Source organism: Acanthaster planci, linkage group LG04 (assembly GCF_054643075.1).
Source record: "Acanthaster planci isolate LZ-2023a linkage group LG04, COTS_SCS, whole genome shotgun sequence".
Taxonomy (NCBI): Eukaryota; Metazoa; Echinodermata; class Asteroidea; order Valvatida; family Acanthasteridae; genus Acanthaster; species Acanthaster planci.
In genome coordinates this window covers 354012-377304 of record NC_141780.1, presented here as the reverse complement: position 1 = coordinate 377304, position 23293 = coordinate 354012, and the positions used below count along the sequence as shown (strand labels likewise).

At 38.5% G+C, this 23293-nt stretch overlaps 3 protein-coding genes across 3 annotated transcripts; 1 reads left to right on the top strand and 2 right to left on the bottom strand.

Annotated features, from left to right (window-relative positions):
* Nucleotides 1–651: 651 nt before the first annotated feature.
* On the top strand, nucleotides 652–6620 carry LOC110988233 (transmembrane protein 115-like). Its single transcript, XM_022251560.2, has 4 exons — nucleotides 652–1301; nucleotides 1710–1847; nucleotides 2295–2418; nucleotides 3208–6620. The coding sequence occupies exons 1-4, from the start codon at nucleotides 683–685 to the stop codon at nucleotides 3425–3427; spliced, it is 1101 nt and encodes a 366-aa protein (XP_022107252.1). The 5' UTR covers nucleotides 652–682; the 3' UTR covers nucleotides 3428–6620.
* Nucleotides 6514–14449, bottom strand: LOC110988232 (inactive selenide, water dikinase-like protein). Its single transcript, XM_022251558.2, has 7 exons — nucleotides 14011–14449; nucleotides 13004–13107; nucleotides 12392–12541; nucleotides 11885–11997; nucleotides 10845–11035; nucleotides 9779–9991; nucleotides 6514–8760 (listed from the first exon to the last, which is right to left on the bottom strand). Exons 1-7 carry the CDS (start codon nucleotides 14384–14386, stop codon nucleotides 8594–8596), a joined length of 1314 nt encoding a protein of 437 aa, XP_022107250.2. The 5' UTR covers nucleotides 14387–14449; the 3' UTR covers nucleotides 6514–8593.
* A 636-nt stretch (nucleotides 14450–15085) lies between these two features.
* On the bottom strand, nucleotides 15086–21967 carry LOC110988239 (inactive selenide, water dikinase-like protein). Its single transcript, XM_022251566.2, has 7 exons — nucleotides 21573–21967; nucleotides 20984–21087; nucleotides 20313–20462; nucleotides 19806–19918; nucleotides 19360–19550; nucleotides 18442–18651; nucleotides 15086–18084 (listed from the first exon to the last, which is right to left on the bottom strand). Exons 1-7 carry the CDS (start codon nucleotides 21766–21768, stop codon nucleotides 17918–17920), a joined length of 1131 nt encoding a protein of 376 aa, XP_022107258.1. The 5' UTR covers nucleotides 21769–21967; the 3' UTR covers nucleotides 15086–17917.
* Between the last annotated feature and the right edge of the window lie 1326 nt (nucleotides 21968–23293).

Here is a 23293-nt window from a genome sequence, read left to right as displayed (position 1 = left end):
GCAATGTGATTGAAGTCGACGTAATGAAGCATAGAAGTTATTACATACAACAGGCAAGCAGACCATGGGGTGACCTATTAAAAAAGAGATGCAAACCAACTGAATCATGAGCGAAATGTGTGGCCGGTATGTGATGACCACCGTACATGTACACCGATAGAGCTCGAAATGCTGTTGAAATGAACAACATGATCATCCTTATTATTCATGGCTATATCATACGACGACTTTTCGTTATTGTTATCAATCTGAAAATCACTCATTAAGTAAAATTAGCTAGATGTCTTGCTCAGGGATTTTTTATTGTTAAAATAACATACTGTCTCCGAAACGGGTTCACAAAGTGTCGAGAAAAATTTACGCAAGTATTAAAAAGGTAATAAGTTATACTAACACGAAACACCGAATAAAAGACCGGGCCTAGAACTGAGACAACAGATTCGGCTGTTGTCGCCAAACGCAACGCACTCTGGCTAATACAAGCAGTGTTCGTACTACAATGGTGAAAATGATGAATTTACAACCACCACCAGTAGTGCGGCGGTTTAAATAGCAATTTGCATATAATGGTAAACCACCTGCTTGAGTACGAGTGAGGGAAGTTGCAAGTAAAAATTAAACATTAACAGGCTGAAAGAGGGCGCTTTACTGTTTCGAGCACTGCCACAGCTTCGGTTCCAACATGGCGACTTCCAGTACGGAGTCGCTGGTGGGTGGCCTGCAACAAATCCCTACAATTTTCTCGAAAAGTAGCGTGGTGGTAAAAACTGTCTGCATTCTTGTGTGCATCTTTTATTTCCTCTCCTTTCTGGTCAACATAACGGCGTTTCAAGAGGCCTTGACCGTCACACCAGGGCTGATTTTTCCTCCGAGTTTTCGAATATGGACGCTGTTCACGCACCCGTTCGTGGAAGTTCACCTGTGGTTTGTTATCATTGATATCGCATTCATCTTGGTGGCCGGCAAACTGATTGAACCGTTATTTGGTGCCCTGGAAATGTTGATTTTCTTCTGTGTTGTCAATACAGGAGCAGCCCTTTTGTCTTCAGTCATCTACCTTTTCATGTACTTGACCGTGTTCAACACGGCACTCCTGTTTGCGTCCTATCTGCATGGGCTAGCCGGATATGTGGCTGGCGTGTCTGTTGTATTGAAGCAGATGATGGGAGACCAGGATTTAATTGGCAAAGGGTCATTAAAACTCAAGATCAAAGATCTGCCACTGTTGATCCTGTCGTTGTCAGCCATCTTGAGGGTTCTTGGACTGATTCCTGGGACTTCGCTCAGCATGTGTGCATCAGGTTTGTCAAAGACTTCTTCCATACTCTTAGGCTTCAGTAGTTTACCGTTAAAGATGATAGTAATCCTAGTCCAAGAGTACAATGTCTACATTCATAATTTCATGTAGTGACGTGATTGCATACCCAAGGAAGCTTATCAACATGATCCACAGAAAAGGTTTCTTGAAAGAAATTACATAAATATTTTAATAGTAAAAGGTGAATATTTTACAAATGAAAGTGTGGAGCCAAACATTTAAAATTATTAATAAAAATACATCTTATTGTTGCTGTCCAACACTATTCTTGAAATCATTAGGTTCATATAATGTGGTTCCAGAAAACTCTTATTGTTAATAACTACAATAAAGTTAAGAATTTATTTAAAGTGCCTATATTTATTGGGTCTTTCTTGTGATTGGTGATTAGGACTTTTTGTCAGTTGGATCTACCTGAGATTTTTCCAGAGACAGAGTGGCACCAAAGGAGACATGTCAGACACGTTCCGATTTGCAACCTTCTTCCCAGAGGTCATGCAGCCACCAGTTGCAATTGTGTCAAACACAGGTATCCATATTGGGAAAATTTCTTTTTTAAAGAAAACTTTCAACAAACAACCAATCCAGTGATGACATCTGTAAATCCTTGGTACACACTCCATTCCTGACATTGTTTGATTATGGAGCATTCAGGGTGCTCATGGCTGATTTATTAATGACTGCAGTGAGGAATGTGGTGTTAATGTCAGAAAATCAGAAGAAATAATGTGAAGTCATATGGATTGTTCCTCCATACTCATTCATAGGGGTCAGAGCAAAGTTTGTATGGAAATAGTGAAATGTTAATTATTGGACAGACTGTCATTCTTACCCTTTTGTCAGCTGCACAACTTGACATATGCAGAAACTGTGTGCAATAAGTAGAGCATTTCATGATATGACTCACCTCTTGATACTGAAAAACTGATCTTCAAGTTTGTGACTTTAAGTTAAACCTTTTCCCATGTATTTGCAGTGTACAGTTTCCTTGTGCGGATCAAAATTTGCAAGAAGCAAATTCGGAAGTATGATGTGGGAGCTCCATCTCCAATCAACATTAATCTGCCAGGCAGTGATCCAGCAGATGCAGAGAGAAGAAGGTCAGAGTCTAGGGTCTTTATAGAAATTCCCCCCCCCCTCGCCATTAGCAGTTTGCTCTTTGCTTTTACCATGATCTTGTGGACTAGCTAGCCCTAACCCACCTCAATCCTCCAAAATCCTCTGGGTGGTTTTGGAGGATTTCGGAGGATTGAGGATGAATGCAGTTTTTAAAGTTGGGCAATTGGAGGATTTCAGAGGATTGAGAATGTGCCCTAGTAAAAAGGCCCTAGTGGGTTAGGGCTAGGGTTTGCCCTGGTCTTTTCTCTAAATTGTGATTATACAAACTAGTCCGTGGTCCATTCAGACTTGTGTGAGAATCTTGCTATTGTTGATTAGTTTACACAGAGTCTTCTTCCAACTTTCAGATTAGTGGTGGAAAAATGTACCCCCGCACCACTGCCTGCAATTACCCCCAGAGTGAATGCTCATTGCCACTTTGGTAGATGTATTGCTGTCACAAACTCTGTTGCTATCATTTTCTGACATCATCAGAGCAGCTTGTGTCTGTTGTCTGCACAGTTTAGCAATGAGCTTATGTTATACAGTAAAGTTGTTAAAATGCTAAGGCCATCTGAGCAGCTTTAAAACATCAAGACATGTTTTGTTGGACTGACCTGCTCCTGTACTCTGTAAATTAGGAGAGGCCTAGTTTGCAATCTTATTTTGTTACAATATATGTGAAAAATGATTTAAAAGTGTTCTTATTTTAATTCTTAAAAACAAGTAAACCACAGGAATTATAAGAAGAGAAATAAATTTGAATGACCATTTTGATTTTATTATGCTAGGCAAATTGCCTTGAAAGCACTCAATGAGCGACTGAGTGCTGTTGAGGAGCAAACAGCTTGGCCAAGCATGGATGAACAACCTTCAACACCTGTAGAGACCACCATGCACCTGTTGCCTGGTGACAGTGCAAAGGATTCTGGGAAGGAGGTTGGAAGCAGTAGCAATGGAAATAGCACCACGGTGAATATGGATGGTGCTGGAGAGACAGTAGAGTCATAAAGGGATGCCACCATGTTTAGCCTTCAGAATGTTGAAGGTAGCATTGTTCATGTGTCATGAGGCAACTTGGCATAAAAGATTGCTGAGAAATTTCATGTGCTTAGCAAATATCTACTGCTCATAAGCAGTAGGTATTGCATGACATTTTGACCGAGATTTTGTCTTTCGCCAAACAGAAGTTCAATGTGGTTAGCAAAGTTCAAAGATTTGTACATGTAGCTCTCTTAAATTGGCCTGGGTATCAGCTAAGGTCATTGGTGATGGCTAATAAACTCTTGCTAATACCTAGAATCTTGGTGCATCCAGTGGTTTAGCCCCTCATTGTATAATAAATATTGACTAGGAATGCAAAGTGAGATTGAATTAAATAAAGCTGAAATGTTTGCTAACAAGCTTCTTTTCCGGTTAGTACTTAGAATTGACTGGAAGAAGATTTGTGTCAGTAAAAAGATATGTGTTACAAAATTTGGCCTTTAAAATAATCACATTACTTCTGTATATTGATTTAATTTAAAATAGCTTAGTAAAGAGACTTGGCAGTGGCAAAGTAAAACTAACATTGGGAGAGTGGGAATTAGATTCTCCCTAGGGGAAGCTTGGAAATAAGCTTGTACCAGAGTGGTCCTGATCTGTGGATGGTTGTAAGGTTTACATGCTTGGAAGAAATGGCAATGAATGCCCCAAATGCTGAGTTTTGTAGGATGTGGTCACGGAATGACTTGTGTGTGATGCTCTGTATAGGGGTTACAGTGCCTTTTGGAACAAAATATGGCCACTGTGATCAATTAGAAGGCCACTTGTGATGGTGGGTCAGTATCTGGAGGCCAGTTTTGGACATGCCATTAATATGGCCATCAATCTTCCTATGGTTAGGGGATTGAAGACTGTTGGGGTTGATGGCTGAAGCTGTGTGTGAAGAAAATAATCACAGTTGATTGGAAATGGGGGTTACAGGAGTCATTTGATATGCAAACGAATGATTTGCATATTGCATGTGGAACAAGGAGATACCATTGCCAACTTAGGCTGCATCCAAATCTATTGTCTAGAGCTAGTTCTAGGTCTTTGCTCCATTGGAAATGTGTGGAGATGCGCAGTCAATAGACCTAGCCGTAGCTGTGAAAGCCCGTTTCGGACACGGCCTCATTTGTTCTCTCTGCGTCATCTGTCTTTAAAACAAGCTCATTATTCTGTGTGTTGTATTTTATTGAAAAAAGACTTTCTTCAAATAATTTTTATTGTTCACCTGGCTACTTATATTAACATTTTATTTAGCATTTGATTAACAATGCGATTTTTCATGTACAGATGTAGGCCTGTACGTTACATGCATTCCTGAAAAAGCTGTGTAGCTTGTTGAAATCTTTAATGTACAATGTAAAAAGTTGGAAAGGGACTTCCTGAATTCTGTTCATTTTTATACGTAATCTGTAGCACATATTAATAGACCAAGGCCAAAGTGCTAAAACTTTGCAGACAAAAGGAAGGCAGAATTGGTCAATTTGGGGAATAGCCCCTAAAATTGTCAGCCATGTAGGTACATGTGTATGTGTACTGATAATCTTTGAAAGTATGTTATTTTGTGTAACTACATGTTTGTATCCAGGAAAAAGATCACAGAATACCACGCACACAATACCTATTGAACAGTTGTATATGTATGATGCTTCAGTAACATGCAGTATAGTTTAAAGGTTTCTTGAATTAAAGATATCTTAGTGTGTATCTTTTTGCTCGGTGACACTATCCTTCTTTTAACCTCAGTTTTCTTATTTATCAGAGGAAGGTGTTACAGGACTAGCGACTGGTCTAGAAATAAGAATCTAAAAAGGGGAATTTGATTCAGCAGACTGAACAAGATTTATTTATTTTTAATGTGAATGGAAAAGGTGTTTGTGGACTTCAATATTGTATTTTCATTCCAGTGAAATGGAAAGAAAATAACATTAAATATGAAAAACAAAATGCAGTTTGTCAGAGGAGCTATCACGGTAATGTCTCTATTGCTTTTGTTTTTGTGTGCTTTACTTCCTTGCAAATGTACATGGGCTTGATTGTAGAAAGGACATTTGGTTATAGGATTCATTTGTCATCTGTAAATACATGTATCTGTGGGTTATGCACAGTTGGTCTGTAAATTAAAGCAAATTGACAATAACATGTTTCATGCACCTCTATCTACTTCTAAATACACTTCTATGTATTTGCTTTGTTTTTTGTTTGGTTCCTTTTTATCAGCTTTGTGCACGTTTTCTATCGAGTGATACCTGTGTTTCATCTCTTGTGCCAAGTTTTGGATATTGTCTTATAATAAATATGAATGATATGATTACCATAATAAAGAACAGGCTGATAATGTGGGTCAATTAGTCAAAAGTGAATGTCATAAAAGCTGTGACTTCATAAATGGAGTTAAAAGTATAACTAAAAGGGTATCCCTTAGTCACATTAATTGTCTAACACTTAGTGGGCGGTGATGTTTTCTTCCATCGCATTACTGTACTTGCCACCTTAATTATGGACATTTTTATTACTTGATTTTGGCAGCTTGAAAGTTGCTACCTAATACATGTATGTTTACAATGCCACAAGATCTGATTATGCCAAAATAGGGCATTGGTATTTTTCGATGTATAACTTGAATTGCAGGATGAGCTTCTTTTATTTTCAAATTTAATTTTCCTAAATAGTCAAAAATGGAAAATATTACATTAATTTTAAAAATGTCACACTTTAAATTGTCTCAGTGATGGAATCAAACATCAACATTGGTAGAAAATGACACATTTTACAGTATGTAGGTGGCAAAAGACTTGAAAACCCTCTTTGGTACAAAAGCAAAAACCCTTGTTTGAAATTTTGGATTTGAAATGAATCTTGAAAGGCATTATCTGATTCCTCCACCCAAACTGAAAACTTATTGGTACTGAATTATTGGTTCTTGGACTTAATCCAATTCACTGTAGAATTTTTATCAAGTGAAATTGGATGAAAATTGCAAGGACAGAAACCTCAACCAATGTTTGATTTGTTTCTTGGAAGAAAACAATTGGCTTCAATATAACACCAGTTGGCACTTCAGAATGTTCAGAACTATTTTTATTTTATTTCAGTCTTCAGCTTTCCACCTGGTTTATGTTGACACAGTTCATTAGCATGTATATTAAAAGGCTCACATTGCTACAGCAGAAAACCTTTCCATGTCAGTGTTACCTTGGATTTACAGTCAGCTTGTTTCATACTTGAGTTTACTTTCAGCATGATGCATTTTGGAATAGTTATTCACATCAGAGGTGCTGCGAATCTTGACTACTGTTGTGGAGTTTTTGGAGACTGCTGAATTTGAGAATCACAAGAGATAGCTCATAAACCCTGAACTCGGTTCAGAGGCAAGTTCATGAGGCTGTTATATTAGGTGACAAAGCGAGAAGCCTGAGTGGGTAAAGAAATAATTTGGGGTCTGGAACTTTAAGGATTCAGGGGTAATAGGCAACAGAGAGAAAGTTGTGCCTTCCAAACCACATCTACTTTCAAAACACTGAATTCAAACAAATTTTTTTTCTTCACCATGTTAAGATAAAGCTTTATTTTTCTCTTGCCAAATCAAACAAATGAATACAGAAAAAACACCCTGATTAAACAAATTCATCCAATTGCAACTTCAATACCACAAATCCATCAGTGTTCGACTCATCAAAGTCTTTCCACCTACCCAGTCCAGAGTACAGTACTATGGGTTCCTGGCTAGGTTTCATGGAGAGCACCTACAGAGGAGGGTAACCTGTGTTACAAACTTATTCCAAACTAGGTATCTGGGAACAATTACCACCCAGAAGCTGCTCAATCCTTCGGGAGGAAATTGCCCCAGGCAGGTTGGACTGGGTGAAATTTTTACAATCAGGGTGTGTTTTCACTACTGTTGGTTCATAAGCTTGATTTCTTTAACTTTTTAGCATTAGTTTCCTGTTTCGATTTGAGCAAAATCAGTTTGGTTAAAGGCATTGCAGCCACCTAAAGCTGTGACCTCATGTTTAGCTAATGAAGAATGACCATCCTATGAACTTCAGAGTACATGCAGATGCACATTATATTATTTAATCAAAACATAAAAGCGCCACTAATTTCAAGTGCACCTATGAAGTATGAACACAGTTTCAATCATTTGACAGATGCCAACATTTATAACCATTTTATGAAGAATAACCGCAAATGAAATTTTCCTTACAAAAACTGCAAGTGCAAACAATTTGTTGCAAGTAATGCTTCACTTATCAGCTCATCATTGTCACCTTTATACATAAAAGTTTGGCTATAAAATTTTCATACAATTTATAAAAAAAGGAAATTTTGAAACAATGAAACCTTTCTTAATGTTTGTTCTCACTTGCAATGTACTAAAAACTGACAAAAAAGTTTATGAAACAATAACTTGCTAAAGTAATTGAGGTCCAACAGTGTGAGAGTAAGATCAAGAAATTAACAGGTGGGTGCTACAAAAGATCACTGATTTATCTCCTCTTTAGACAAATAAATCATGCTGAAGTTCAGAGTGAATTGATGAGGTGGGAGTGTCAGTGAATTCTTAATTGAAATAATCGTTTATTTCAAACCGACTGTAAAATCAGACTTGGTTAAATTTAATCTTATGGTACTATTTAGGTTGATTTTGTTTTGTCACAAGAACCAACACATGTTCCAATACTTATGAAGAAACACTTTAAATTCACTTGTGAAATGATTTGTGGATTCAAAATGTAAAAGGACCTAAACTATGTCGATAACACAGTAACCTGACCTTTGGGCCAGCATGTTCTATCATCAGGAATAAACTTGAAGGAGGTGACCTTATAATTGACCTAAAGTCAAGTTCAAGCAATGGCATTACGTCCACCAAAGGTTACTTTTCCCTTGTAACCTGTGCAAAATACATCCTGGGTACCAGGCAAATATTTGGCAACTGCTCGTTGCGTGAACTTGTCTTTAGAGCTGATCAAAAGTAGATAATTGAAGCACAAAAGAATGTCATAAGCATCAAACCATGAAATGAAATAATGTTATTAACTTTACAGCCTTATTCTGGTGAACGGTCACAAATTTCTGCCAAAGTATCCGGAGTTGATGTTATTTCAGCAGGAGAATTAAAAGGCGAGGGTTCAATGAGAAAAATTATATGAATTTATTTGGCACCTCAATGATTCGAGGCTTGTCAATGATACGGGCAGTGCGATTTCCCTCTTCAACAATGCCAATGATCCAAGCCGTCTTCCCTAGTCTCTCCATCTCTTTGCAGAAAGCAGCTGCCTGCTCCCTGGGAAAAGCTATCAGCAGGCCACCTAGTGTGGATAAACAATGAAATGGAGTTTAAAGGACTCACAAAAAATACCAGCATTGAAGACCAGACCATGCCAAGATCAGACACAAGACTGACCACAAGAACAAACTCACGACTAGTTAGAAGACCAGACACATAATCAGACATTGGATTAGTTGGAGGAAAAGACACATAACACCCGACACAAGACCAGACTCAAGACCATGCACAAGACCAGACACAAGGCCAGACACAAGACCAGACACAAGACCAGACACAAGACCAGACACAAGACTAGACACAAGACCAGACACAAGACCAGACACAAGACCAGTCACAAGACCAGACACAAGACCAGACACAAGACCAGACACAAGACTAGACACAAGACCAGACACAAGACCAGACACAAGACCAGTCACAAGTAACAAGAAGACAAAAACAAGTGCTTTTCTTTCAGCTCATTCAAAGAATTAGTTACTTGAGTTCAGAGTGGAGGGCTTGCATTGGCCTTGTGATGGTCTGAAAGGGTCTCTAGTACAACAATGAAACATACCACTCATGCAGGAGAAAGTATAATACATACAGTCACTGGTTCTGACAATTTTCATGAAGGGTGAGCATGTGAGACATATTGGTGTTGAATATGTCTGAACTAAAAGTTAATCCTCAAATTTCATCGACAGAGTGAGTACTTTTTATCCCCTAACCAGAAACATTCAGTGAAAGTCTTGGTTTTATATACCTACAGTGGACAAAAGGCATCATTTTGTATGAACAGCCATCAGTTGGCATAAATTACGACTAGCTTTACTTTAACCCTAACCCTCCTCAATCCTTCACCTGTTGGAGGACTGAGGAGTGTTAGGGTTAAACATACTTTGAACAATTCATGGATTATTTTACTGATTTTTCTGACCACTACTTGGCAGAAACCAGATACATGTACAGAAAAAAGAACTTCCATCAGAAAATCACTACAGACCAATCCATGAAGGGAAAAAACCAGCATCCATGATAGCTCTGAGATGTCAAGGTACCTGATGTTTCAGCTGAGTAACCCTGGAGTAGCTTAAACATTCCCCCACAACCTTTGGCAATGTATTGCATCTTGGCAATAATGGGCAGGTTGTGAATTGAGAACCTGACTTCTTGTCGTTGTATCTGGGCTAGATTCTCAGCGTGTCCCAAAATGCCAAAGCCTGTCACGTCTGTCGCACCGTGGGCGTTGTACAAATGCATAAGCCTTGCAGCTGAGTAAAATAAACAGGAGAGAGAGAAAAAACCCTGACACGTAATTTACAATAATTCCTGGCACATATAAAGTATTAATCTTGTAAACGTCCACATGACAATATTGGTTCTGTGTGGTGCTTGTTTTACGGATCCCTTTTACCAAGGGACTCTCCAAGGTACTGTCCAGAAATGATTGAAATCCTCTGTCAAGATTTATTGTGCTTTTAGTTTTTGATGGGCTTCAGCTTGCCTTTAGTGCACACTGATCAGTTTGTAATAAACCATCTTCCTCGAGGAGAGATGCATTGTGGCTCTGGCTGTGTTGTGGCTGTGGCTGCAAAATACATAGCACCTTCTGGAACTGGATATCAGCTGAACTTTCAGGCTCTTCCTAACTGGCTAGCACCTGTTTAAACTTGCCACAGACTTGCATCATTCCTAGCCATAGCCAGTTGATTTGCTCACAGACTGTTATGAGATGGGCAAATAGCACCACCAATAAACCACAGACAAAGCTTTTGGCCCTATATCATTTTAGAAACCCCGCCAACCTAACATAAAATAGTTGCAGAAGTGACAGCTTGTTCAATAAATGAGAATCCAAGTCGAGTATCAAAAGATCAAACTGTCTCAGAGTGTCTGCTTGCCACTCACCTACATGTAAGCATGACATTGTTGAACAGGAATGTCTCAGAATTGACAGTTTATAGTGCTATCAATTGCCTCAATGCAACATGGTCAGACATTTCCGCCAGTTGTATCTTGCTGGGGTTAATCCTCCCTCTCCAGCGTTCTACATGAGTGAATAGATTTTGTGAAGATTTCTCAGTCCAAATCATAGGAGGGATAGTTTATGGAACGATTTCTCACCTTCATAGTTGAGTTCAGCCATATGGTATTTGGCTTGTTGGTAGGCTCTCTCCACATCCTCTTTGGTTACCACAGCACTGATCTTCTTCCAATCTTCAGGGCGGAACATCCACTGATAAGCGTTGACAGCCACCTGTGTACCCAGTGGTTTGGTCAGGACCAGAACGTCACCCACTAGAGCATTGTCAGGACTAGGAAAGGGAAAGTTTAATACTAGGTTATGCGAACATAGGGTTGGTAAAATGGGGCCTAATGTTAAGGGGAAACTTTGGCTATGGCAGGTGATTTATCAAAGATGTCAGATTTAACAAGGATAAGACACTTGCAAGGTTGTCCAAGAACACTTTTCTGTTGCACTTGCCAATTCAAAGTCAAATCTGTTAGACTGATCACACTGTTGCTATCTCAATAGTTGGGTAGGTGATCCTACACCAGCAAGGTATGTACCAGCTGAGGAATGGTCTGGTACCTGGGTACACATTCTAAATTGGAGCTGGAGGTCTCTGCAACCATATGGGAGTATGACTTTAGCCAGGTGTACAGGTGAATTTAAAGTTAAAGTCTGAATGAGTCAATGTACAAAGTATTCCAATTGAACTCACCAAGGACGTTACGTCACTATTTAAGTGACAAAGTAAAGAACTAAGTATTGAAGTAACTAAGAAGTCAAAAAATCACTGGAAGACTTCAACCTTGAAAACATTTCTTGTAACTTCATAAAATGACTTCAAGATTTCATTTTATGTGATTAATGTTACACTAAAATACACTGTAGTAATATATTCAGTAATTAGAACATTGTACTCAAATTTGAACGAGCCTTTTTCATCAAGATAATATACATGTACATCTAGTCAAGTGATACTTTGTTTAAATGTACATTTTTTTTCTTGTGCGAACCAGGTAGGAATGACAGATTCTGTGCTCCATATAAAGTATACATGTAAACAAAGCGTGACATCATTAACAGATAGGCCTAGTTAAATACAACTTCGACAGATAAACGTATATCAACTGAAAGGAAAAAGAACCCAACTTACTAAACTATACCAGCAGGCAAGCAAACACTAGTGCCAACACCACCAATTGTCAACCATGGGTTGATGACTGTTTGACCCCCTCTGACTTTTGTCCCAGCCTTGCCAGCATTATCCTGAAGTATCAAAAAAAAAATCTATTTAGGAAAAAGGCTATGAGCAAAAAAGGTAATATAGGAAACTTGACCCTAGCAAACTTTTCTACCATTACTGGTTGACAGGGATGCAAGAAAGTCTGATACAATTCAATAATTAAAAAAAAAATTGATGCTTAAATGTGACCGACTACAGGGCTCGATGGAAATCCATGGATAGATATATGCGTGAAAATCTTTAAACGTTCAGTTGAATTTACATAAATCTCATCCCCTCCATTAAACCTGCAAATGACAGGAAAAGTTATTCAAATTAGCTTCCAGAACTGCTACCAGGGAAAGAAATTTACTTTCTTTAATCCTTAGTAATCCTTATAACGATTCTTTTATTTTTCTATTAAATTATTTGACCTACTCTGAAGCCTTCCATCATAAGAGGAATGACGGTGTCTCGTTCCTTGTCAGTGAACTTCTGTGGTACACCTAGTAACATCAACATGTTGTCACAATGAACAACACCAGCGGCATACAGATCACTCAGAACATTGGCACAAGCAATCTGGCCCTAATTGCATTTGGGAAAAAGAAGACAATGATTGGTTGATCTGTTAGTACCATTACCTGAAGTTTGCTTAGGAAGTTACGAGCTAATGTATCTATACTGACAAGGCCAAAGGATTCAGGTATGTTAGGCTTAATGAAGAAGTTAAATTTAGGTTACATGTATTTTTAGGAAACACGGAACTCCCTTTTTAGATCAGGACTGGCAAATTAGCTGCACAGAGAAAATTCATACATCACGTGCCTTCCCTGCTTGTAGAACTGAATTATCCTTTATCAAACTATTTGTTGACTCTCAAAGTCTCTTGAATTCAGTCCATTTAAAACAAAGTTCTTGTTATAACAAGGCAATTTAGAGAAATCCAGGAGCTTTGTTACAATGATAGTTGACTATACAACAGTCTTGAAGGAATTTGACCTGGTGTACCATAATCATGCATCCTTGTATTTTCTTCCAGAATCTCACCATAACATAGGGGTCATCAACTAGAGGATAGAAGAAATCAGTGCTTTCAACAAGATAAAGTCCTCCATGCTGGAGTGGTATGATGCAACAGTCATTCCCAATTCCTAGCGATTTAAAAATATTGGAAAAATGTTATTTCTAGAGCTCCATGGTGCTTTTATAAAAACAACCCAGATTTCTGTTAATTTAATGAAGTTAAATGCATGAAACTCCTTCGTATTTGACATTCGAAGTAATTCAACAGAAACTTACATGTACAAACCACCTGTTTTTGACAGATATAAACTGGGTATCCCCGGTTCTTGTTCATCATCAAAGGAAGTTTGTAAAGTCCAAGTTACCTAGCTTAAGACGCATGTGAATCTCCAAATTCACAAACCCCATTTAAATAGCGGTGACTCGAATTGACTTCAAGCTTGATACTTGACTCCAGTGACCTTTTTGCCTTATGACTGGACATGACGGCTGTTCCATGTCAAGATACCTAAACTAAGAGCCCATTCGTACATGTTGTACAGTATCTTGTCGCTTAGTCCGTGTATTACATATGTCGTGACATGGAACAGCCGTCGAGACGATGAGGGGTCAAGTGACGTAATGCTCAACGACTTTATTTTAAAGACAGCAACTAAGAGAGCGAGACCGTTAGATTGAATGCATAAAGGCAAAAAGACTGGAAAATACCTGAATAACGTGAGTGAAATAATTCAATAAATGGTTTTTAGAAAGCGGAAAGGTCAAGAATCATGTTCGTGTGCAAAAGAAATTGCGCCCACGATGATAAGTGAGTGGGCGCGCCGGGCCGGAATGTTCAATACGCCGACATGAAATTGCACATACGGAATGTGTGGCTAATGATGGATCGGGAGTGAGAGTCCGTGCCACACTAGTGGGGCTAGCAGTAGGGTACCCCCCCTCCATCCAACATGCCCAACCCACCAACACCAACACAATGACAAAAATACCCTACATAATTACAAAGCACAGAAATCATCTTCTGCTGTTACCAAACTGTGGCAGGGAAGGATCCTCCGATTGTGTAAGCAGTTGTTCGGCTTGAGATCCTTCAACAGTCCCAGTGGCCATCCCCTCTCCACCCCCTGCAACGCCTGTCGAGAGTGTTGATCCTTCATCATTCCCCTTCATTGCCTCCAGAAGTTTGAGCAGTTCCTTCTGGGGCACTTTGCAACCTCATCCTTTCAGCTGCGTGAATTTCGTCAAGCGGAAATCCTTTTCAAGTCCATAGGCAACTGGATCGAACGGCTGGCGAAGGTTTGCCATGATGAGCGGAGCACCAGCCCGAAATGACCGTTTTAGAATTCCAACCCGGCCCCAGCCGTTTCTACAGCAGAGTGCAAGATATAACGTGTGTACCGTACCCATGCGTCACGTACATTGTACATATGTACATATGTTCACGCACAATTGCAACAGGCCATCCACGCCATACGACCGTACCAGGGCATGCAGTGGAGGTCTGCACATTTTCCCCACAATGCAATTCATACCAGGCTCTTTACAGGAAAATAGATTTAGTCAATAAGATTATTCTGCTTGTTTGCATTTTCGCCAAAATTCAATCCAAAATAAGCTTTCATTTTTTGAAGAATAAAATTATCTATACTTTGTTCGATACCTACATATGGGATGTCATGGATTTCATGTTTCTGTGAATTTGAATGATTCAACAACGATCGAATGCTTGTTAATACAGGGAGTTTTGTAACCAACTTTTCTTAGCTAGGGGGTTTTCCGTGGACTAGCTTAAAGGTCGCTGTACATGCCGTATGACTACACTGGCTTAATGCACGTTATGTACGCCGTAACGCGGGTAGGCACCACGTTAAACTTAAAGGGATAATTCGTTTTGTTAGGATAGTCAAAATCGAGTGTTGGGACTAAATTTTTTGTCCCTAGTCCCTTATCTTTTTGGTCACCACAACAACTTTAATTCAACAGGTGTGTGATCACCACAACCACAAAACGATTTTTGTACGCTGAAGGAATAAACATTAGGATTTTTACTTCCGGCACTGTCATTCTTAGAACAAAATTGATGAAGGGCTTTAAAAAACAGGCAGGTCCAATAGCTGGAAAGATAGAATTTAATTCAATCATTTTCTTATCTTACAATTCTAACACCAAATTGCTGAGATATGTCTGAAATACTTGCCCCCCCCCTTTTTAATAAAAAAAACCAAGTTTTCAACAACTAATACCATGCTAATGAAGAGTGCCGGGAATTTTATTCATATAAAAAATAGTTTGAGACTAAAATGCATGCATAGGCATGAGGCAAGTCAATCGACCAATGACATGATCACTACTGGTGGTATGTAAAACTTAGTTTATCAACAAGCCTTCATTTCAAATTGTTCCATATTGAAAAACATTCATCTTATTTTTTGCGAGACAATTAATATAAAAGGAACATAGCATTACAATAAAAGAGAATATGTTTTATAGAAGGAAAAATAAAGGCATGCAATAAACAAGCTGGTTGTTCAATGGCTGTTGGAAAACATAATGTACTGAATAATTACACTATGGCCATGACTTTTTCATTCAAATTTTGAAGACAAATAAAGAGTGACGCTGTCTAAAAAGTTACACCCAACATGATAATTTGGCTTTAATGGTTGTATAAGTTTCTTAAGTTTCCTTTTTGCAGATGGCTGTGAGTGCCATGATTTGTTAAACCACTGAATATCAAGGCACAAGCAATTTACATGCATTCTACTCAGATTTCTGTTACTAATCAGGCATGTTTCCAAGCAGAGCCAAGCTGTGTTTTTATACTAAACACATGACATTCTCATCCTTAATCATGTTTGACAGTGAGCATTCCAAATTAAATGCTTAGAGTGTTCTGAAGTTTGAGATTTATCCTCAAACAATACTGATGTTGAATTTTATAGTCAGTTGATAAACCTTAAGACAGAAACCCTCAAAAATCAGAGTATACAAAAATGAACAACCATGTGGTTATATTATGAAAAAGAGCATTGTTATTCTGCAAGTGCATATATGACAGAATAATTTGAAAAGAATTAACTGAAACATCATGAGGGAGTGAGAATACTTGAATACAGATGCCAATTTGCATATTACAATGTGTCAAGAAAAGCATATTACAGTTAAGGTACAGTTAAGGAGTTTGGATAGAATGATGATATACGCTTCGCAAATAGGCATTAAATTCAGCCAGCACTTAACATAAAACAAAAGGTAATTCCTCTAAGTTAAGTCTACCTTAGTAGAAAAACATCTCAGGCTAATGTTGGGGCCATTTAATGAAGTTATTTTTTGGAAAACTACACTACCATCACCTGACTGACACCCAGACACAGAGTGCTGTGTTATGATTCTCCCATGTTGTACACAATTTACAGTTGAAAATTGTCATGTGCTGGTATTAAGGCCCATTAAAACAGAATTTTAGATATCCTTCAATTGACCAAATTCCAAAAACTCCATAAAATGGCTAAATTTTATGTTTTTGTGGCAAAATTCTAAAACATCACAACAAGAGAGCTGGACAACAATTCCAACTTCATGTTCATCTCCATCCTGGAGGCAATGTTGAAGTTAATTTTTACAAGATAAAGATCATGAACAGTGAAAGCAACAGGGAAAGTACAGTGTTTACATTACACTGGACATCACCGTCCTTGGCCATCTAAGCAAAGCCTTTCACTGCCTACATGTTCAGGTGTAACTTGACAAGCATATGTAAATGCAATTGTTGACAAGCACAACTTCAGCCATGAGATCCATATTAACCTGATACAATTGTACCTCAAAAGCAGTTTTGCATAAATTAGGACTTGATAAGGGCAAATGTTAAAGTAAATTTGACAAAGACGTCTAAGTTTGACAAGTTGAGTGTAGTCAAGGGGATTGTTTAGTGACATGGTTTTCCCATATATTAAGACACTCAACATTCAATATGGAATGGTTATTACAGAATTCGACGACTACCTTCATCATTCTCCACATCATCCACAATGCATTCCCTGATTTGATTCTAAGAGTTGCTACAGAAGTCAATAAAATCCTTATCTATCACTATGAACAAGCAAATGTTAAAATAAGTTTCTAGTGATGGAATATTCTACGATCAATCGTCTTTAACTAAAGCTCTCCAGCTAGCCACTGACTAACATGCAATTGTTTAAACGCTTTGCCAGGCAAATGAAAGCACAGTTCAAGGAAAATAATCAGCTACCTTTTCTGGCTGTGTAAGCAAAGTACAGTTTTTGAGAGCCTCCTTAAGAAAATAGCTATTTCTAGTTGTATGCATTAGCACCTGTAATGTTGATTGTAGAGAAACTAATATGATCTCAGTTCTTACCAAAAGCTGCCAACACAAGAGTATACTGTAGATGGTTATGCTAAACTATGTAAATACCACAACGGCCATATTTCACAGAGCTGTAGCACTTGTATCAATCTATTACCCCAAAAGTGAAAGTACCACTGATGTTTAAAACTTCAGAAAAACTGTTTCAAAGTGCCACATTTATGTTCATGTTTCAAAGTTAAATCGCTGGCAGTTGTGTTGTATACCATACAAAACCCTCTCTATGCTTTCCAAGACAGTCTTTACATGTATATAACTAAAACTTGGTGATTTAGTTCTCACCTATGAAGATCACATTCGGTTGACAAAGAAACACAACTGCAGTAACACGCTTGCAGCTGCCATGTTCCAAGTTGATTTTTAGATTCAAAATGCACTTCTTTTCAGCATGGCGGCTCCATAAAATCAGCCCAAGGAAATGTGGGACATTACCTATTTCTGCCACTTCCTATTAAAAATCAATCTTGTTCCCAACATTCTTATCTTACAATGCAAAAAGAGAGCAATTAGCAGGATGATTGGAAGGACATCACAGGAATGCCAACGGAGGATCACAGGATTTTGGTAATGACCTCGATGACCCTTGGCTTGTCAATGACCTTGGCAGTTCGGTTACCCTTTTCTACAATTCCAATGATCCATGCACTGAAACCCCTTCTGTCCATTTCTTTACAATAGCTGGCAGCTTGTTCCCTTGGGAAGGCAATCAAAAGTCCCCCTAGGCACAAAGAAAAAATAATACCAAAACCATCTTTAAACTAAAAACAGAAAAATTTTCAATATAATTTCCTTTAAGAGAAACATTAAAGAGATTTAAGAGAAGTATTTAGTTTTAATGAGTAGGAATCCATATTGAGGGATTCACTATGTAAATAATGACTTATGATTGACGCAAAAAAAATTGTCATTCCAACTAAACAAAACTTACAAAACGGCACAAAGTCCAATTGAGATGAAAAGCCACAAACAAAAAGCAACTGAAAAAAGGGATCCCCTATATGACAGCAATTTTGAAATATTTAGTTATTTTATATTATGAACATGAGGAAATCAGCAGAATGATGGATAAATTTACCTGATATTTCTGGGGATCGTCCTTGGTAGAGTTTGAAGTCAATAAAACCCTTGGCAACATGCTGCATCTTTGCAATGATGGGCAGGTTGTGGATAGCAAAGCTAACCTCTTCCTTCTGACACCTGGCTAAAGCCTCAGCATGACCCAGGATACCAAAGCCTGAGACATCGGTGGCACCATGTGCATTATAAGTAGCCATCAAACTGGCCGCTGTATGCCAAGATTACAAGGAATAATGTTAAACATGTACCTTCTTTCAACATAAGACAAAGCTTGCCTGAGTCTTGGACTAAGTACAGGACAAGTCCTAGGCATGGGATGGGGCTCTTATTTACTCTGTGAAACAAATCCTGGCACCTAAAAGCAGAACAGTATCTACAGACAAAAGGTTAAAGACCAATGAAGACAAATTTGACCCTGAAGTAAAACAAATACATATATATTTGAGTGTGGAAATTCCTAGATCACAAGTTGTACAAGAGCTAAATCTGCAGTAGGAATGGTTGTATCTCTAGAGTAAAATTAAACGATCGCTTGAAACAAAACAGGTCAAAGACTAATAGACAAGTCTAAGTTAAAGTGCAGGACAAGTCAGGAGGCCCAAGAGAAGTCTCTTCCAGACCTCAGGTGAAAAGAAATTCATTATCTTGACTCCTTTGGCATAACCTTCATCACTTCTACAAACTCATATGCTCGACAGGAACCTAGGAACACATTCTGTAAAGTGTACTTTAATTAAAGGGACACCATGGCCAATGTAAAGTAAACGACACTGAGTTCTAACCTTCTGAATCCTGAAAAAGTTGTTTAACTCTCTCTGCAGATTTCTGAGAGTCTGACAGAGATCGCTTAAGTTCAAGTCTTTGGATTATGAACTTTGGGGAGAAAAGATAGGGGTGGAACAACTGATAAACTTACCATCACTGTTGAGTCTACACATGTTGAAAACAGCTTCCTGATATCCTCGCTCAAGCTCTTCAGCTGTTAGGAGAGCATTTAGCTTCTTCTTCTTATCTGGTACAGACAGCCACTTCCTGGCTGTCAATGCAATCATGGTGCCTAGTGGTTTGGTCAGCACAAGAACATCACCAGTAACAGCATTGTCAGGGCTGGAAGGAAGAGATTAAGCTGTAAGTTCAAACTACATACTAACATAATATTTAGGTATGTATCTGAGTAGTCATTTACAACACACACACGATTTAGACAGAGACAGAAATTGAAACTCACTTTCACAAGTAAAAATAGTTACAGGTTGGTATACCTTAACAATTTAACCTTGAAAAATCTCTCATTGTGGAATCAAGCGACTGAACTGATATCATGTGTTCACAAATGTGAACACAGATGCTGACTGAACACACCTGACAATCTTGTCCGGCGTGCAGACGCTAGTTGCTATTCCGCCAACGGTACACCAAGGGTTAAGAACAGTTTGTCCTCCTCTGATCTTGGTGCCAGCCAGGGATGCTGCATCCTGGGGGGAAAAGTTATTCTTATTTTTGGTCATCTGTATCAAGGAAAGAATGGTGTGTGGTAAGAATGGCACACCACTTTGATAAAGTCGAGGCCGTCTATTGACAAAAGGGACACAAGTGGGAATTTATGAACAAACATATTTTACAAGAGTTTGTGCTTTTATTTTAATTTGCAATGGCATGCCTGCGAGGTGAAAATGAGGAAATTAGCTGATTATGGAATTACAACTAACAAATAAGTTACAACTAACCAACAACCAAAGCCAAGAGATTATTTTGGGTCAATAACATCAATTTTGAAAAAGGTAAAACATATCCCTGAATCTTAATATTAAGTCCATTTGATTTTATAGGCCTTTTAGCATTAACTGAAATGCTCAGGGTTATATATACCTTGAAGCCTTGCATAATAAGTGGAATGACGATCTCTCGTTCTTTGTCACTAAACGTCTGAGGAACAGCCAACAACATCAGCATATTGTCACATTCTATGATCCCCATAGCGTATAGATCACTCAGCACATCTGCACAAGCTATTTTGCCCTGTAAACAATCCAAACAAAGTACAATTTCACCATTGTTTTCTTTTCTCTTTGTGATATGTTTCACATAAATTTAATTCATTTTCACTGGAAAGAAATCTAGCGTCTGTAAATTTTGTCTACCCCGTCGTGTTAACTCCGTTATTACATCCCAAAGTAAGAGTAGTTTAATTTGTGCTATCTGTCTAATTGAGTTCTTTTCTGAAATAAAGTTTTTAAAATCAAATTGCACAAGTTAATTTCGGTCTTTGTTACTCAAGACATGAGTCATCACTGTCACCAAATGGGAAATATACAAGGTTCTGTTATAATCCTGAAAAATTGGCAGGAAAAAGTGAATTAGCATGGCATGTAAGACAGCAGCTGCCAAAATGTGCATAATGTTGTAGCTACAGCTTTTCTAAGAAAAACTATGCTTTGGGCTTGTGTTTGACAAATTGACACCAGTCTCTACAAAGAGGATAGAGTCTGAAAAATCATTCTTGAAACACTGAAGTAATGACTTATGAGAACTAGTCTCACCATAATATATGGGTCATCCAAAACTGGGTAAGAGAAGTCAGTTGATTGAACCAGGAAAAGTCCTCCATGTTGCAGTGGGACAATACTGCAGTCATTGCCAATTCCTGTAAAAAAATTATACAACCAACAGTGTCCAAGAGCCCTCAGAAAGGAAAATCATTACAGAGATTTTAATTATGCAGATTATTTTGAACTTTTCAGGCTTGGTCAAATGTTTTGATTAGTTTAATCATGAGCACAAGCTTCACAAAAGTCAAGCAAGCTGAATTTGCCTAAAACCAATGAAAATGGGCGTCAGAATTCAATTCAATTATAGCAGTCTGTGAATCTGCAATGCTTAAATGGAAACTTTTAGAAAATCAATTGTATTAATTACTTGAAACTTTCACTGTTTTTGACCGCCGAACGACGACAGGTAGCTACAGGTGTACGACGCACGCCTTCCCTGGTACGAAATAACTCCCCAGCTGTGCATAATCGTCACAATGCGGCCTCAAAGAAAACTTTCTAGGTTTCTCGCGTCAAAGATTGACTAAAATTTAATCAATCTCCTTGGCTCTCTTCCAGAATAAACCTACTCAATACTTACCGTATTCTGGCTGTTGAAGCACCATCTCTTCGGCTGTTTTCTCTCCGTCTGGCTCTTTGATCGTTTGGAGGAGTTTGAGCAATTCATCTTGAGGAACTTTCGCCCCGAAATCTTTTAGGTCTGAATAGCTGGTTAACTGAAAATTTGCGTCCAGGCCGTGTGCGCCGGGGTCGAATGGTGAACGTCTGGATGTCATAACTCTACGGATTTATCTCACGAAATACAGTCAAGGGGTGATTCAAAGAAGCTGGACTTCCTGAATATGTTTGCAACAGTACAGTAAATGTGATCTTAAGGGTGATTTTCGAGGGAATTTTACCCACAAATTGCCACGCTAAAGCAAAGGAAATTTCTCCCTGGTTGGCAATGTACGGGGTGTGATTTCCCACAATGCACCATTCCTCTGGCATGTTCATGTATATTAAATAATTCAATAACAAACCGAATTACATTTGGTTCGAATGTACCCTTTTCGTTGGTATCTTTTGGAGAAACAACAAGTTTTCGTAGTTTTTGTCTTTTTACCTCACGAACTATCGAATAATTTACTTTCCAAACGTAAGTTTTGCTACAGAAATGACCACAAAGTATTAGTAGGCTAGGTGGTTTTATGGTAAATTGATTGCACTAAGGGAGCCTTTAAGGTCGCGTCCTGCAGCCTGGCTTGTTTTGCATTATTTGACGCGTAGGTTATGAACCCAGACCGGGAACAATAATTATACATGTAGGCCCCCCCCCCCACCTCGTTTTTTCCAGTCCTTCAGGTTGTGGTAGTACTTGCCTGGATAAGAGGGTAAACGTGTCACAAACAAAACCGAGGAGGAAAGTAATTTCAAGAAATGATGGGAGGCCATAGTATTACAAACTTTTTTAAACGCAAAAATGAATTCACCGGACTTCCGATTCTTCCTTTAAAAACTGCACGTATGTACATGTACATGTACAGTGTACATGTACATGTACATGTACGCGCATACCCGTACGTACGTCGGTTGGCTGCCTCGTGAACTGTGAATTGGTCACTCAAATACTTTTATGCCGCTACGTTTTACTACGCTCCAAGTTCACAAATAAATTCCTCGAAGGCATTTATTCTTTATTATTTTGTTAAATGGTGGTCAATTCAATCAACTTCTTTTTCCAAATAATTTAAACAGGTATTTGAATATGCAGATGTCATTTGGCACTCGGGTCTTACGGTATAGTCCACTGAAATTGAATCAAGGAGCCCGAGAGCGACGGTGTACTTGAACTTAGACGATCTTAGGCCGGCACTCTGCCTCTTATGATGACAATCTTAAAATCTGTAATTTTGAAACCCTGGAAGATCGAGACCTGTCCATTGAATTTAATTCGCTCTAACACTCAGTAACAGTCGAACTTGCAATTGTTCATTGTTACCGTCAACAAGATTAGAACAACATATGCAGCTGAAAAATAGCCAGAAGCTCTCACACATTCCCGCGACCAGATTCATGAAGAGTCCTATACCCTTCTTTATTGATGTTTTAAACAGGTAAAACCATGGAGGAATAAACCCAGCATTATTTGAGTCCGTGACTGTTAGTTGTGATTTAATTTGGTGTTAGTTTTTACTTTTTAACGTGCAAAATACATGTAATTTGGCATTCAGGCCACGAGATGTATGCAAAATAATAAAACCTAAACCTAACCCTTTGGCTGATAGCCGTTTTTGTTCGGCGTTTGTGTGATTATCACGT

Coding starts and splice junctions, on each gene's coding strand:
- LOC110988233 (XM_022251560.2), top strand. CDS start 683: ATGGCGACTTCCAGTACGGAGTCGCTGGTGGGTGGCCTGCAACAAATC. Junction 1,302..1,709: donor GCTCAGCATGTGTGCATCAG/GTTTGTCAAAGA, acceptor ATTGGTGATTAG/GACTTTTTGTCAGTTGGATC. Junction 2,419..3,207: donor GCAGATGCAGAGAGAAGAAG/GTCAGAGTCTAG, acceptor TTATTATGCTAG/GCAAATTGCCTTGAAAGCAC.
- LOC110988239 (XM_022251566.2), bottom strand. CDS start 21,768: ATGACATCCAGACGTTCACCATTCGACCCCGGCGCACACGGCCTGGAC. Junction 20,463..20,983: donor TGGATGACCCATATATTATG/GTGAGACTAGTT, acceptor GATTGTTTACAG/GGCAAAATAGCTTGTGCAGA. Junction 19,919..20,312: donor TTATTATGCAAGGCTTCAAG/GTATATATAACC, acceptor TTTTCCCCCCAG/GATGCAGCATCCCTGGCTGG.